This window comes from Dromiciops gliroides, chromosome 5 (assembly GCF_019393635.1).
Source record: "Dromiciops gliroides isolate mDroGli1 chromosome 5, mDroGli1.pri, whole genome shotgun sequence".
Lineage (NCBI taxonomy): Eukaryota > Metazoa > Chordata > Mammalia > Microbiotheria > Microbiotheriidae > Dromiciops > Dromiciops gliroides.
The window spans coordinates 85862738-85875410 of NC_057865.1; the positions used below are offsets into that span (position 1 = coordinate 85862738).

At 38.3% G+C, this 12673-nt stretch overlaps 1 protein-coding gene across 1 annotated transcript in view; it reads right to left on the reverse strand.

Moving 5' to 3' along the window:
- Window positions 1-1041: 1041 nt before the first annotated feature.
- RNF32 (ring finger protein 32) overlaps window positions 1042-12673 on the reverse strand; it is a 54260-nt gene continuing 42628 nt past the window's right edge. Inside the window, exons 7-8 of the mRNA XM_043967518.1 lie at window positions 4685-4852; window positions 1042-2438 (exon numbers count right to left, since the gene is read on the reverse strand). Coding sequence (XP_043823453.1) covers window positions 2196-2438; window positions 4685-4852 — 411 coding nt within the window. The 3' untranslated portion in view covers window positions 1042-2195. The remainder of the gene's footprint in view (window positions 2439-4684; window positions 4853-12673) is intronic.

The window sequence follows — 12673 nt, forward strand, 5'->3', positions numbered from 1 at the left end:
AGATTGTGGGACTGTTGTGACCCTAACCCCCATGATATGGAAGGGATAACTATATGTATATATGCAAGTTTTGTTTTTAAACAAGACACAGTTATTTAATAAAGAGGGAAGCTAGGTGGTAGAGTGAATTCTGGAGTTCCAGGCCTGGAGTTAGGAGGGCCCAAGTTCAAATCTGGCCTCAGATACTTACTAGCTATGTCATCCTAGGCAAGTCACTTAACCCTTTTTGCCTCAGTTTCCTTATCTGTAAAATAAGCTGGAGAAAGAAATGGCAAATCATTCCAAATGGGGTCACGGAGAGTTGGACACAACTGAAACAACTGAACAACAAAAAGTAACTAATAAAGAAAACTGGGAACTTAATAATATACATATATATTTTTGAAGAAGCCAATTTCTTACCACATAAATGATAACAGCAGCCAAGTGCCAAATTTGTGGAAGTAGAGGTGGTGTCCAGATATCATCTGCTGCTGCTCAGTCATGTTGTTATATCACTAATAGGAAAATTAGTTGTTTCTATCCTGCTCCTTTTTTAAGGGGTTCTCTGTAGGGTTTGGTGGGAGCCCTGGCCTAGAGGCCATGTTCCTACAAATGTACTCTGGCATTCCCAAGGGCAATCACCCCTAATAGTTATTGTGCTGTTGCATCACCTAAATTCAGGAGTTGCCACAGAAAATATCCTCGGCTTCCAGTTGCCATTATCTTCTTTACTGAATTTTCTTTGACCCAGAGGAATGTTTGGGAAGGGAATTTGTAACGATTGGAATGACGCCACCTGCTGGAGACTTACTGTAGAAGAGTTCTGCCCATGAAGCGAAGGTCTTTGAGGGCAAGACCAGGAGTCTTTTCTTTGGCGGGAGGAAGTGACGCGGACTAGTGGGAGGAGGAAGGAAGAGACCGGCGCTGACTCTGGGGCTCTTTCCTGAGGACGCTGGCGGAGAGCGGACCTAGAAATGTGCTCTCCCTTTAATAGATAGGAATCTAGGCCTTTCTCTCTCTTTACCAAATTCTTATTCTCCTTAATAAATGCTTAAAAGTCTAACTCTTGCTAAAGCTTATAATTGATTGGCGACCACTCATTAGATATTTTAGACAGTTTAGCTAGAATTTTAGCCCTTAACAAATTTGAAAAGCTTCCCTCCTCAGGTCTGGAGGAGTTTATCTTTTCTGTGTATGTTGCCACAACAAAACTAAGCGTCAGAGGTTTGCCATTCTCCTTTCTAGGTTGTCACAGGGACCTAACCAGCTCTCCCAATTAAAGTAAAGACATTCAGGATCCCTAGGATTCTGTTCTAATGTAAATATTCTCTCCAGGGTCCAGACTTTTAGTCTGAGGGTCCTGGGAAATGGTGCCCATTCCTAGGGTCCCCCATAGGTTTCGTCTTACCAAAAAAGTAAAACATCTTGTGGGAGTCCTATTTGGTTTAAAAACCACTTTTCTTCCCCTACTTCTTTCTTTAGAGCCAATCAAAATTATGTAGGGAAAGAGTTTGTTGTTTTGTTGTTGTTGAGTCATTTCAGTCATATGCAACTCTTCATGACCCCATTTGGTATTTTGGCAGAGATACTGGGGTAGTTTGCCATTTCCTGCTCCAGCTCATTTTACAGATGAGTAAACTGAGGGTAACTGGGTAAATGACTTGCCCAGGGTCAAACAGCTATTAAGTATCTGCAGTGGGATTTGATCTCCGCTCTTCTTGATTCCAGGCCTGGTGCCCTAGCCACTGTGCCACCTAGCCGTCCCTATAAAAGCTATCTGAAATCTAATTTCTCAAAGGATGCTGACAATTTAATGGCTGGAAATTTCCATTCTCTACTCTTTTTTCTGTACTAAGTGACCCACTCTTAAATTTGAAACATAACTTTTTAAAAAATTTTATTTTATTTTTGAGGCAATTGGGGTTAAGTGACTTGCCCAGGGTCACACAAGTGTCTGAGGCCAGATTTGGACTCAGGTCCTCCTGAATCCAGGGCTGGTGCTCTGTCCACTGCACCACCTACCTGCCCCCGAAACATAACTTTTAAGAAAACAGAGACTAAAATTTGTTAGCATATCCTATCATTTTTGAAATCTGGTTTGAATTTCTAAAAGAAATGAATGCTGCCTCATATTTCACCAGTGATAAACAGAGTGTACAGTACAGTCTCTGCCCATTCTTTTCTTCAGTAGAATCATATAATTTAATGTAAATTTAACATTCAAGAATTCTCTTTTGATAATAGGAGCGGCATAGGGGACAAGTATTTATTTCTCCCAAGGAGAAATCCTCTAAAGCCAGAAGACAAGTGTGATGAAACATGTGTGAACAAGACAAGAGAACAGTCTCACGGGAATGTTGATTATCAGTTTGTTCTGAGGGTGTAGACTGAAGATGATTGCTCAGAGAGAGGGGTGTAAGACAAATGGAACAGTCAAATATCTCTTGATGAAATGCCTGCAACACAAGAACATTTTAAAGGACTGTTACTTGGACAAAGACTTAAACAAACAGTAGTCAAAGAAAGCAGGAAGCAGCCGACCTGGTAAGTTCCATAGAGCATTCTTCTCCACTGTACAGTATTGTACACTTAACAGTTTGCAAAACACTTTCCTCACAACAAACCTGTGAGCTTACTATTTAGTGACAATTTGCTGGCTGGAAATTTCCATTGTCTAACTACTCCTTTTTCTGTAGTAAGTGACTCTATTGCCAGGGAGGTGCAGGGGACAGACGGTTGGATTTAGAGCCACAAAGACTTGAGATCAAATCCTGACACAAACACTTAGTTGTATGACCCTGGGCAAGTCATTTAACCTCTGTTTGCCTCAGTTTCCTTGGTTATAAAATGGGGATAATGATAGTACCTAACTTCCAGGGTTTTGGTGAAGATCAAATGAGGTGATGATATTTGTGAAGTGCTATGTAAATGCTATTATTTATCTGTAGTAATGATAATGAAGAAAATCATGCTATGGTTTTTTTTTGGGGGGAGGGAGGCATAAGCAGTCGACCACACAGTTGTGCCAAGGTGCTGTAAAAAAAGCATATTATTTCATACATTTTGAATATTTCTAATAAATGATTGTTGTTGTCATCATCATCAATAAACATTTATTTATTAAGCACTTACTATGTGCCAGACATTGGGGATATAGAGAAAAGTAAAAGGTAATCTCTTCTCTCAAGAAGCACACAATCTAGTGAGGGAGAAACATACAAAAAACCATGTACAAACAAGCTATATATGGGACAAATTGGAAATAATCAGCAAAAGGAGGCGCTAAAAGTAAGGGGGACATGGAAAGGCTTCTGTAAAAGGTAGGATGTTAGCTGGGACCTGAAGGAAACCAAGGAGTGGAGATGAGGAAGAAGAGTGTGTGGGAGGGGGGTTAGGAGGGGGTGGCCAGTGAAGCTGCTGGAAATTGGGAGATGAAATATTTTTTTCCAGGAACAGAAAAGGGCCAGTGTCACTAGTTTGAAGACTATATATTGGGGAGGAGACATAAGAGAATTGAAATGGTTGGAGGATGGGGTGGGCACAAGTTACGAAGGGTCAGCTGGTCCAAGGACACTTTTCTTTGGGTATATTGGCTGGGCATTCTGCTCCTAAGAGGAGAGGGTAAGACTCCTGCAGAGTTGGATGGATCATTCTCAACCTTTCTAAGGATGGGAAGCTTTGAGGAGACTCATTTGCATAGGAGTAATCAAGGTTAGGAAAGCAGCTAAGCTAGGGGGAGAGACAATGAACTTCTCTTGTGGATTGTTTCTCTACCTTTTCCTGTCTGCTAATTTGCATGGACCTACCAAAGAAACAGTTTAAAAACCAAAACAAAACAAAACAACCCCCCCCCCAAACAAACAAACAAACACCCCCCCCCCCCAACCAAACAGTTGTGGTCTCTCAGAATCCCAGAGTTGTTTGGATATTTGGCAAATGGCTATTGACAAGTGGTAGCATAGCCTACAGAGATGAAGATTTGGAAAATGTACTAGATTATCACCATAAATTAATATGGAGTCTCTCACCAGGAAGAATTGTTGAAGAAAAAAAAAATCTAAGTCAAAAGGCACAAGGTCCCAAGGGAGCAGAACTGGGAAGATTTCTGATAGTCCCAAGGTAAGGGTCCCTGGTCTTTCTTTTCTTTTTTTTTTTCCTTTCTTTTTTTGCCAGGCAATGAGGGTTAAGTGACTTGCCCAGGGTCACACAGCTAGTACGTTTCAAGTGTCTGAGGTTAGATTTGAACTCAGGTCTTCCTGAATCCAGGGCCAGTGCTTTATCCACTGCGCCACCTAGCTGCCACTTAGCTGCCCACCCTGGTCTTTCTGAAAGAGCACAGCAGTATCTTCACTGAGAACTGAAGTGATTCCAGAGGTAGGGAAGGTGAGGGATCAAGAAGGTGGCTGGAACCTGGAGAGTGGAAGTTCGGGGAGTGAAAGCTGCCTAAAGGGGTGGGGCTGGCCTGGAAATCCTCAAGATGGTAATATGATATCTCTGTTTTCTCCTTGGACTGGAAAATGGGAGCCTGAAGCCACTTCCCTTAAGCGTGGGGAAAGTTTGCTTACATTTCTTTGTTTTAAAATTCCATTGTCTTCATAAAGCTGTCCATAGACTTTTGCTAGTTTAGGTGAGAATGCACTTAGTACCGCTGGAGTTGACTTAAATAAAACAAAACCAAAAAAAGGTAACTCTCTAAACCGACCTGCATTTGTATTTTCTCCCAGTCCTCTTCTGTAATTTGCTGATAACGCCTTTTTTCAAACTGCTGCAGAATACTTCTGTTTGCAGCTATGCAGTAATCAATTTCTGAAAAGAGTTCTTCTATGTTTGTATCGTATGAAGACAATATCCTGTTGCTGATTTCTGTGAACTAAGAAAAGAGGAAAACTTATTTATTTAACTTTGAAATTTCTGATGGTTAGTTTAAAGCAAACAAAACCTTGAATTTGGTTTAGGTGAGAGTGAGCTCAGTTGTTTCCACAGCCGTAGGGCATTTTAGATAGATAAGATTGATAAGACATTTATTAAGTGTCTCCGATGTGTCAGTCATTGTGCTAAGCTCTGGGGATACAAATAGAAACAATAAAACATTTTATCAAATAAAATGATAATCATAAGGCAATGTACCAAAATTTATGGGATGCAGGCTAAAGCATTGGGGGGTGGGGAGCATGGGGCAAAGAGAGTTAAGTGACTTGCCCAGGGTCACATAATTAATATGTGTCGTGTCTGAGGCTGGATTTAAATTCAGATCCCTCCTGAATCCAGGGCCTGTGTTTTATCCACTGCACCACCTAGCTGCCCCCACAGCTAAAGCATTTTTGAGGGGAAATTTTATATCTCTAAATGCTTGCATCAACAAAAAAAAGAAAAATAACAAATCAATGAATTGGTAATATAATTTAAAAAACCAAACACTTGAACAACAAATTTTTAAAAATCCCCAACTAGATAAAAAAGAAATATAAATTCTGAAAGTTAAAGAACAGAGAGTAATAAAATTACAAGCAAAAAAGACCAATAAACCTGAGCTGTTTTTTTTGAGGGGAAAACTAATAAATAGATAGAAAACCTGATTAGAAAGTGAGAGAGGAAAACCAAATTGTTCAGATAAAAAATAAAAAAGGAACTTACATCAACTGAAGAGGAAATAAAGGAAATTATTAGAAATTATTTTGCTTATTTATATATTAATAAAATTGAACTGGGAGGAAATAGAATAGACAAAAATATAAAATATTCAGAGTAGCAAAGGAAGAAATATACTATTTAAGTAATCCAATATCAAAAAAAGAAAATGAACAAGCCATAAGTGAATTCCAAAAGAAAAAAAAAACTCCAGGATTAGATGGATTCCCAGTGAAATATATCAAACATTTGAAGAACAACTAATTAAAATAAAAGTAAATTGTTTGCAATAATAAGAGAATGCACCTATTAATTCCTATTGCTATGATTTTGATTTATGGTTTTGATACGTAAACTAGAGAGGGAAAGGGGACAAAGGAGATTACAGATCTCTAAGGAATATTGAAATTTTAAATAAAATAATAGAAACTAGGTTATAGCAACAAATTAAAAAGATCATACACTATGACCAGCTTGGTTTTATACCAGGATTAGATGATTGGTTCAAAATAAAGAAGACTAGAAATATAATAAGTTACGTTAATAATATAAATAACAAAACTATATGATATCAATAGATACTGAAAAAGCTTTTGGTGAAATTCAATACTCATTTCTATGAAAAACTTTAGAAATTATAGGAACAAATGGACCTGTCTTTAATATAGTACATAGCATTTTATTTAAATCCAAGGGGAAACCTTATATATAAAGGAAAAAAGTTAGAGGCCTTTCCAGTAGGATCAGAGGTAAAGCAAGGATGCCTATTATCATCACTACTATTTAACACAGTGCTAGAAATTTCAGTGATAGAAAAAAAGAAAAGACAGAAACTGAAGTAATAAGCATAAGCAAAGAGAAAACAAAATTTTTAATTTTTGCACATGAAATGATGGAACTATAGAGAATCAACTTAAAAATAGTACAATGGGGGGCAGCTAGGTGGCATAGTGGATAAAGCACCGGCCCTGGAGTCAGGAGTCCCTGAGTTCAAATCCGGCTTCAGACACTTGACACATACTAGCTGTGTGACCCTGGGCAAGTCACTGAACCCTCATTGCCACCCCCCCCCAAATAGTACACTGATCAGTACACATAATGAATCCTGTGAAAGTAGTTGCTAATATTTGAATTAGCAGTATGATTATAATTATGTAAAATGTAGTTATTCATTCTAGCTCAATGCTTATATGCAGTGCAAATTTGAACAATTCAAACACTGTGTGAGATTCATTATTTTCTCTAAATTGGGACCTAAATATATAACATTTCTAGGCCTGTACCCCAAAAGAAATTGAAGAAACAGGAAGATTTATATAGTTGCTCTTTTCATGGTAGCCCAAATTTGGAAACTAAGGGAGTGTCTTCCTATTGGATAATGCCTAAACAAATTGTTGTATATGAATGCAGTGGAATATTATTGTGTCATAAGAAATGATGAAATAAGACAATATACGAGGAAACTGAGAAAGCTTCTGTGAACTGATGCAGTGTTCAAAAGAACCAGAACAATTCAATGATAACATCATAGAGAGAAAATCAACTTTGAGAGACTTTAGAATTGTGATCAATGCAATGATAAATTATGTGTCCAAAAGAATGAAGATGAAATACTCCACTTTCAGAAAGGTAATGAATGCAGAAAGAGACATACATTTTCAGACATGGCTAATGTGGGAATTTATTTTTTCAGCCTATTCAACTATGTATTGAGGAATTTGTTTTTCACTTGCTCAATGGGGGAAGGTTAGTGGGAGGGACAGATGAATGGAATAAATATTTGTTACTTAAAAGAAAAGAGGGGGCAGCTAGGTGGCGCAGTGGATAGAGCACCAGCCCTGGATTCAGGAGGACCTGAGTTTAAATTCAGACTCAGACACAACACTTACTAGCTGTGTGACCCTGGGCAAGTCACTTAACCCTCATTGCCCTGCAAAAAAAAAAAAAAAAAAAAGGAAGAGATGAGATTAAGGGACCTAAAAAGAGGAAGGCCTTGACAAAGAGAAGGGCCATTTCTTAATCAGAGATTGAATGAAAGAGGAGATAGTGGAGGTGATGTCCTGGATGTGAGATGAGAAAAACTGAAGGAGAACGAGCTCAAGGTGAATGTGTTCTCTTTTATAGGGGGAAGGGGAGGGAATAAGCATTTATATGGCACTTACTATGTTTTTTTGTTTGTTTGTTTTTGGTTTTTGTGGGGCAATAAGGGTTAAGTGACTTTCCCAGAGCCACACAACTAGTAAGTATCAAGTGTCTGAGGTCGGATTTGCACTCAGGTCCTCCTGAATTCAGGGCTGGTGCTTTATCCACTGTGCCACCTAGCTGCCCCGCTACAGCACTTACTATGTACCAGGCATAGTGCAAAGTGCTTTTTACAAATAGATCTCATTTGATCCTTACAATAACCCTGGGATGTAGATGTTATTATCCTCATTTCACAGTTGAAGAAACTGAAGCAAAGAGAGGTTAAGTGGCTTGCCCAGGGTCACACAGTCAGTAAGTGTCTGAGGCTGGATTTGAACTCAGCACGTCTTAACTCTAAGGCCATTGTGCCACCAGTTGCCTCCAAGTATGAGGTCAAGTCCTCAGGAGAGAAAATTAGGAGAAACAGGTGTCATGAGAATCTGGAGAGAAGAAAAGATTTGGAACAAATAGTCTGATGAATGGGATAGTGAAAGGATGAAGGTGTGGGATTGTCTTGCTTCAGAGAAGGCCCGGTTGAGGTTACAGATTGGCAGTGAATCAGTTGGCATGGTTTGTGACTTCTTCTAGCCCTGTTGAGCATTGTGTGGATAGGGGATGGTGGGAGTAATACAGGGTTGGGGTTTGGCAAGGCTTGATCAACAACATGACACAGGTGCAGGGGATATGAGAACACAGCATGGTAGAGATGGCACTGATGCACCAAGAGAACTGGAGAGGAGAGGGTAACCAGGGCATTCATGAGGGTATAGTATGAACAAAGAGTGTGTGTGTGGGGGGGAATAAGACAAAAAGAAAGATGGAATAATAAAAGATTATGGTCAGATAAAGGAATTTTAGAGTTCTTGAACACAGAGGTGGAATCTTTGTGGGTGATGGCAAGATCAAAGGGTATGACTGTCTCTGTGGATACTTGAATAGGTCATGGATGTTGAGCAGATTGAAGGACTGAGAAGTTACGGTATTTGAACATCCACACATATGTTGAAGTCTCCTGCTATAAGGGTAGAAGATGGTGAGGAGAGAGAGCCTTTGAACAATTCATTGAGGAAGGAAGGAAGAATGTTCTGGAAGTTGGTCAATAACTGCCACCAGGATCTGGACTGGGTGATATAGTTGGATGGTATAAGTGTCAAAAGAGGAGGGTTTGGTAAGTGATGATGGCAGTTTTACAGATGAGGAAACAGAGGTACAGAGAGATTAAGTGAATTGCTCATAGTCACATGGCTAGGGTAGGATTTGAACCCACACCATTCTATCTACTACTCCACACAGCCTCTCAGTGGATACCTGTTTAAAGATCTATCTAGTAGTTTTTAGTTGCAGAGAAAATTAAACCACCTAAGTCTTAGTTGGTGAATCACTGAGTAAGCTATGGGGTATCAATGTAATGGAATACTCCACGGACATGTAGAGTGATAACCATTTCACTCAATCTCTGACCTCATCAGTTTGAGTATTCCTTTCATCCAAAGGTATGAGGCATGCCTTCTCATTCTGTGTAATTCCTGTCCAAGTCCATCATTTCTCCAAAAAGGATCCACACAACTTGCTGAAGACCTTCCTCTGGGCGTTTTCATATTTCATAGGCAACATTGACATGTGGTTCCATTGCTCTCATGGTATATCAACTGGCTGGTTGTTGGACAGATGTCATACCTGAAGTATCCGCAGTTATCTTTTTTTTTTTTTGCATTTATTTAAAATTTTTTTTTTATTTTTGGCTTTTTTTAAATTAATAAAGTATTTTATTTTTTTCCGTTTCATGTAAAGATAGTTCTCAACTTTTGTTTATACATGCTTTACAATTTCAGATTTTTCTCCCTCCCTCCCCTCCCTCCCCCCTCCCCTAGACAGCAGGTAATCTGATATAGGTTATATATATATATATATATATATATATATATATATATATATATATTTAATAACATTAATCCTATTTCTGCATTAGTCATGTTATAAGAGAAAAAATCAGAGCAATGATGAAAAACCTCAAAATAGAAAAAAAAAACAGCATCAAAAACAAAAGAAATAGTATGGTTCATTCAGCATCTATACTCCGCATTTCTTTTTTTTTTTTCTTGGATTTGGAGATCCTCTTCTATCATGGGTTCCCTGGAACTCTTCTGTGCCATTGCATTGGTGAGAAGAATATAGTCCATCTCAGTAGATCAACACTCAATGTTGATGATACTGTGTACAATGTTCTTCTGGTTCTGCTCATCTCACTCATCATCAGCTCATGCAAGACCCTCCAGGTTTCTCTGAACTCCTCTGGCTCATCATTTCTTACAGCACTATAGTATTCCATTGTATTCATATACCACAACTTGTCCAGCCATTCCCCAATTGATGGGCACCCCCTCAACTTCCAATTCCTTGCCACCACGTAAAGAGCAGCTATAAATATTTTTGTACATGTGGGTCCCTTTCCCCTTTCCATGATTTCTTTGGGGAAAAGACCCAAAAGTGGTATTGCTGGGTCAAAGGATATGCACAGCTTTATCACCCTTTGGGCATAATTCCAAATTGCTCTCCAGAATGGTTAGATCAGTTCACAGCTCCACCAACAATGGATTAGTGTTCCAATTTTCCCACAGCTTCTCCAACATTTATTATTTTCCTTTTTTGTCATATTAGCCAATCTGATAGGTGTCAGGTGGTACCTCAGAGTTGTTTTAATTTGTATCTCTCTAATCATTAGAGATTTAGAGCATTTTTTCATATGGGAATAGATAGCTTTGGTTTCTTCATCAGAAAACTGCCTGTTCATATCCTTTGACCATTTCTCAATTGGGAATGACTTGGGCTCTTATAAATTTGATTTAGTTCCCTATATATTTTAGAGATGAGGCCTTTGTCAGAAGTACTGGCCTCAAGAATTGTTTCCCAGCTTTCTTCAAAAATTGTTTCCCAGCTTTCTCGCAGTCATCTTAATGTTTGTAGATGATGTAAAAATGGCGTGCTTCTTAGTTATTCTCTGTTGCCTTTTTTGGTGGCCACTCTGTGTCAGCACTATGCAAGTGGAATATTGCCCAAGATGGAGGGTCACTTAGAAATTTTATCTGTTTTGGGAGCTGGTATAGCCAAATTGAGAATAACAGGAATATAAAGATTTTTGGAAAGTTCTATAAGAAATGATGTAAAACAAAGAAAATAAAACATATAGAACAGTACAAAGCAGTACATAAAAGGAGAAATGTAGACATACTGAGCTGAGTAGACAAAGAATGGTAAAGGAATAGAGAAGGAATAACTAATAAGATGCTTTGGATTTATTGGGTGTAAAAATAGTTTTTAAGTACAAAAATTTGTAATCTGTTTTGTTGTTTAAAAATAAATGCCTAATAAATTATTATTTTTTTAAGTTCCATGAGATGGATGGCAGAAATTCAGATAAGGAGAATAAACTTTTTTCTAATCCAATCATCCATTATGATGCTGTGCTCTTGAATCTCTAATTTCAGAAAGGCAATTTTCCAAGAGGCTTTAAAAAACCTCATCATCCCAGCAGGCTTAATGCTGGAGGGAAGGGACTAAGAAAGAGGAATTGTGAGAGGCAGTGTGGTAGAGGAATGGACACCAGACTTGGAGTTAGAAAACTGGGGTTCAAGTTGGCCTCTTCCATTTACCAGACCATGGTAACATCTCTAAGCTTCCGTTTCCTTACCTGCTAAATGGGGATGATACTTGTGGTTGTGAATATCCATTGAGATGACAAATGTAAAGCACTTTGTAACTCTAAAGTCCTAGGATATTATTAGAACCCAGTGTGAAATAAGCTACTTGGGTGTTGGTGCCAAATGATGTCTCTGGAGGAGAGGAGTCTTGTGCATGTCTTTTTTTAATATCAAATTTTTAAAAATGAAGAAAAAGAAGTAGACTCCTTCTTAGAAGCCTTCATCAGGAAGGAATAGGAATGGTAATAGTTACATGGATGGTGAGAAAAGACAACACAGAACTGCTGTTTTTTTAAAGTTTGCTCAGAAATTAAAAATTTTTTAAAAAATTTTTATTTTTCATATTTTCCAATATGTTCTTATTCTTTCCTTCTAGAACTCAAGGTATCTCAGAGGCCATTTAGTCTAATTTCATTTTACATATATCCCAAAGATCCATCCTTTATAACAAGGAAAAAAAAAAACAGTTTTGCAAAATCAACTTCCAAGTCTGACATTATAGACTGTGTTCAGTCCTCCCCAGTCTGCCACCTCTACAAAGAAGGGTGAGGGGTATACTCTTTTATTTCTTCTTTGTGGTCTGACTTCATCACTGTAATTCACAATTTTCAGTTTGGATTATTTTGTTCTTGTTCTTTCCATTTACATTGTTGTAGTCATCTAGATCGTTTTCCATCTTCCTGTGCTCCTCTGTATTCATCCTTTCTTACCAATAATCCATAGTGATACCAATAGTGATAGTCCATTGCATACATGTACCACATTTTGTTTAGCCATTCCCCAATCTAGGGGGATCCATTTTGCTTTCCAATTCTTTGTGATTACACTAAGTGCTTCTATATTTTGGTGTACATGGAGATCTTTCTCTTTATCACTAACTTCCGTGGAGCATATACCTAACAATGGGATCTGCTAAACCTGCTAAAAAAGCATGTTTCCCATGTATGTTTTTTTGTTTGTTTGTTTGTTTGTTTTTAGTGAGGCAATTGGGGTTAAGCGACTTGCCCAGGGTCACACAGCTAGTAAGTGTTAAGTGTCTGAGGCCGGATTTGAACTCAGGTAACGCCGACTCCAGGGCTGGTATTCTATCTACTATGCTACCTAGCTTCCCCCCATGTATGTTTTAAGAGGCATTTTTGATTCAAAAAAATATTTGGAAAAGCATAACAATCTCTTTTCTT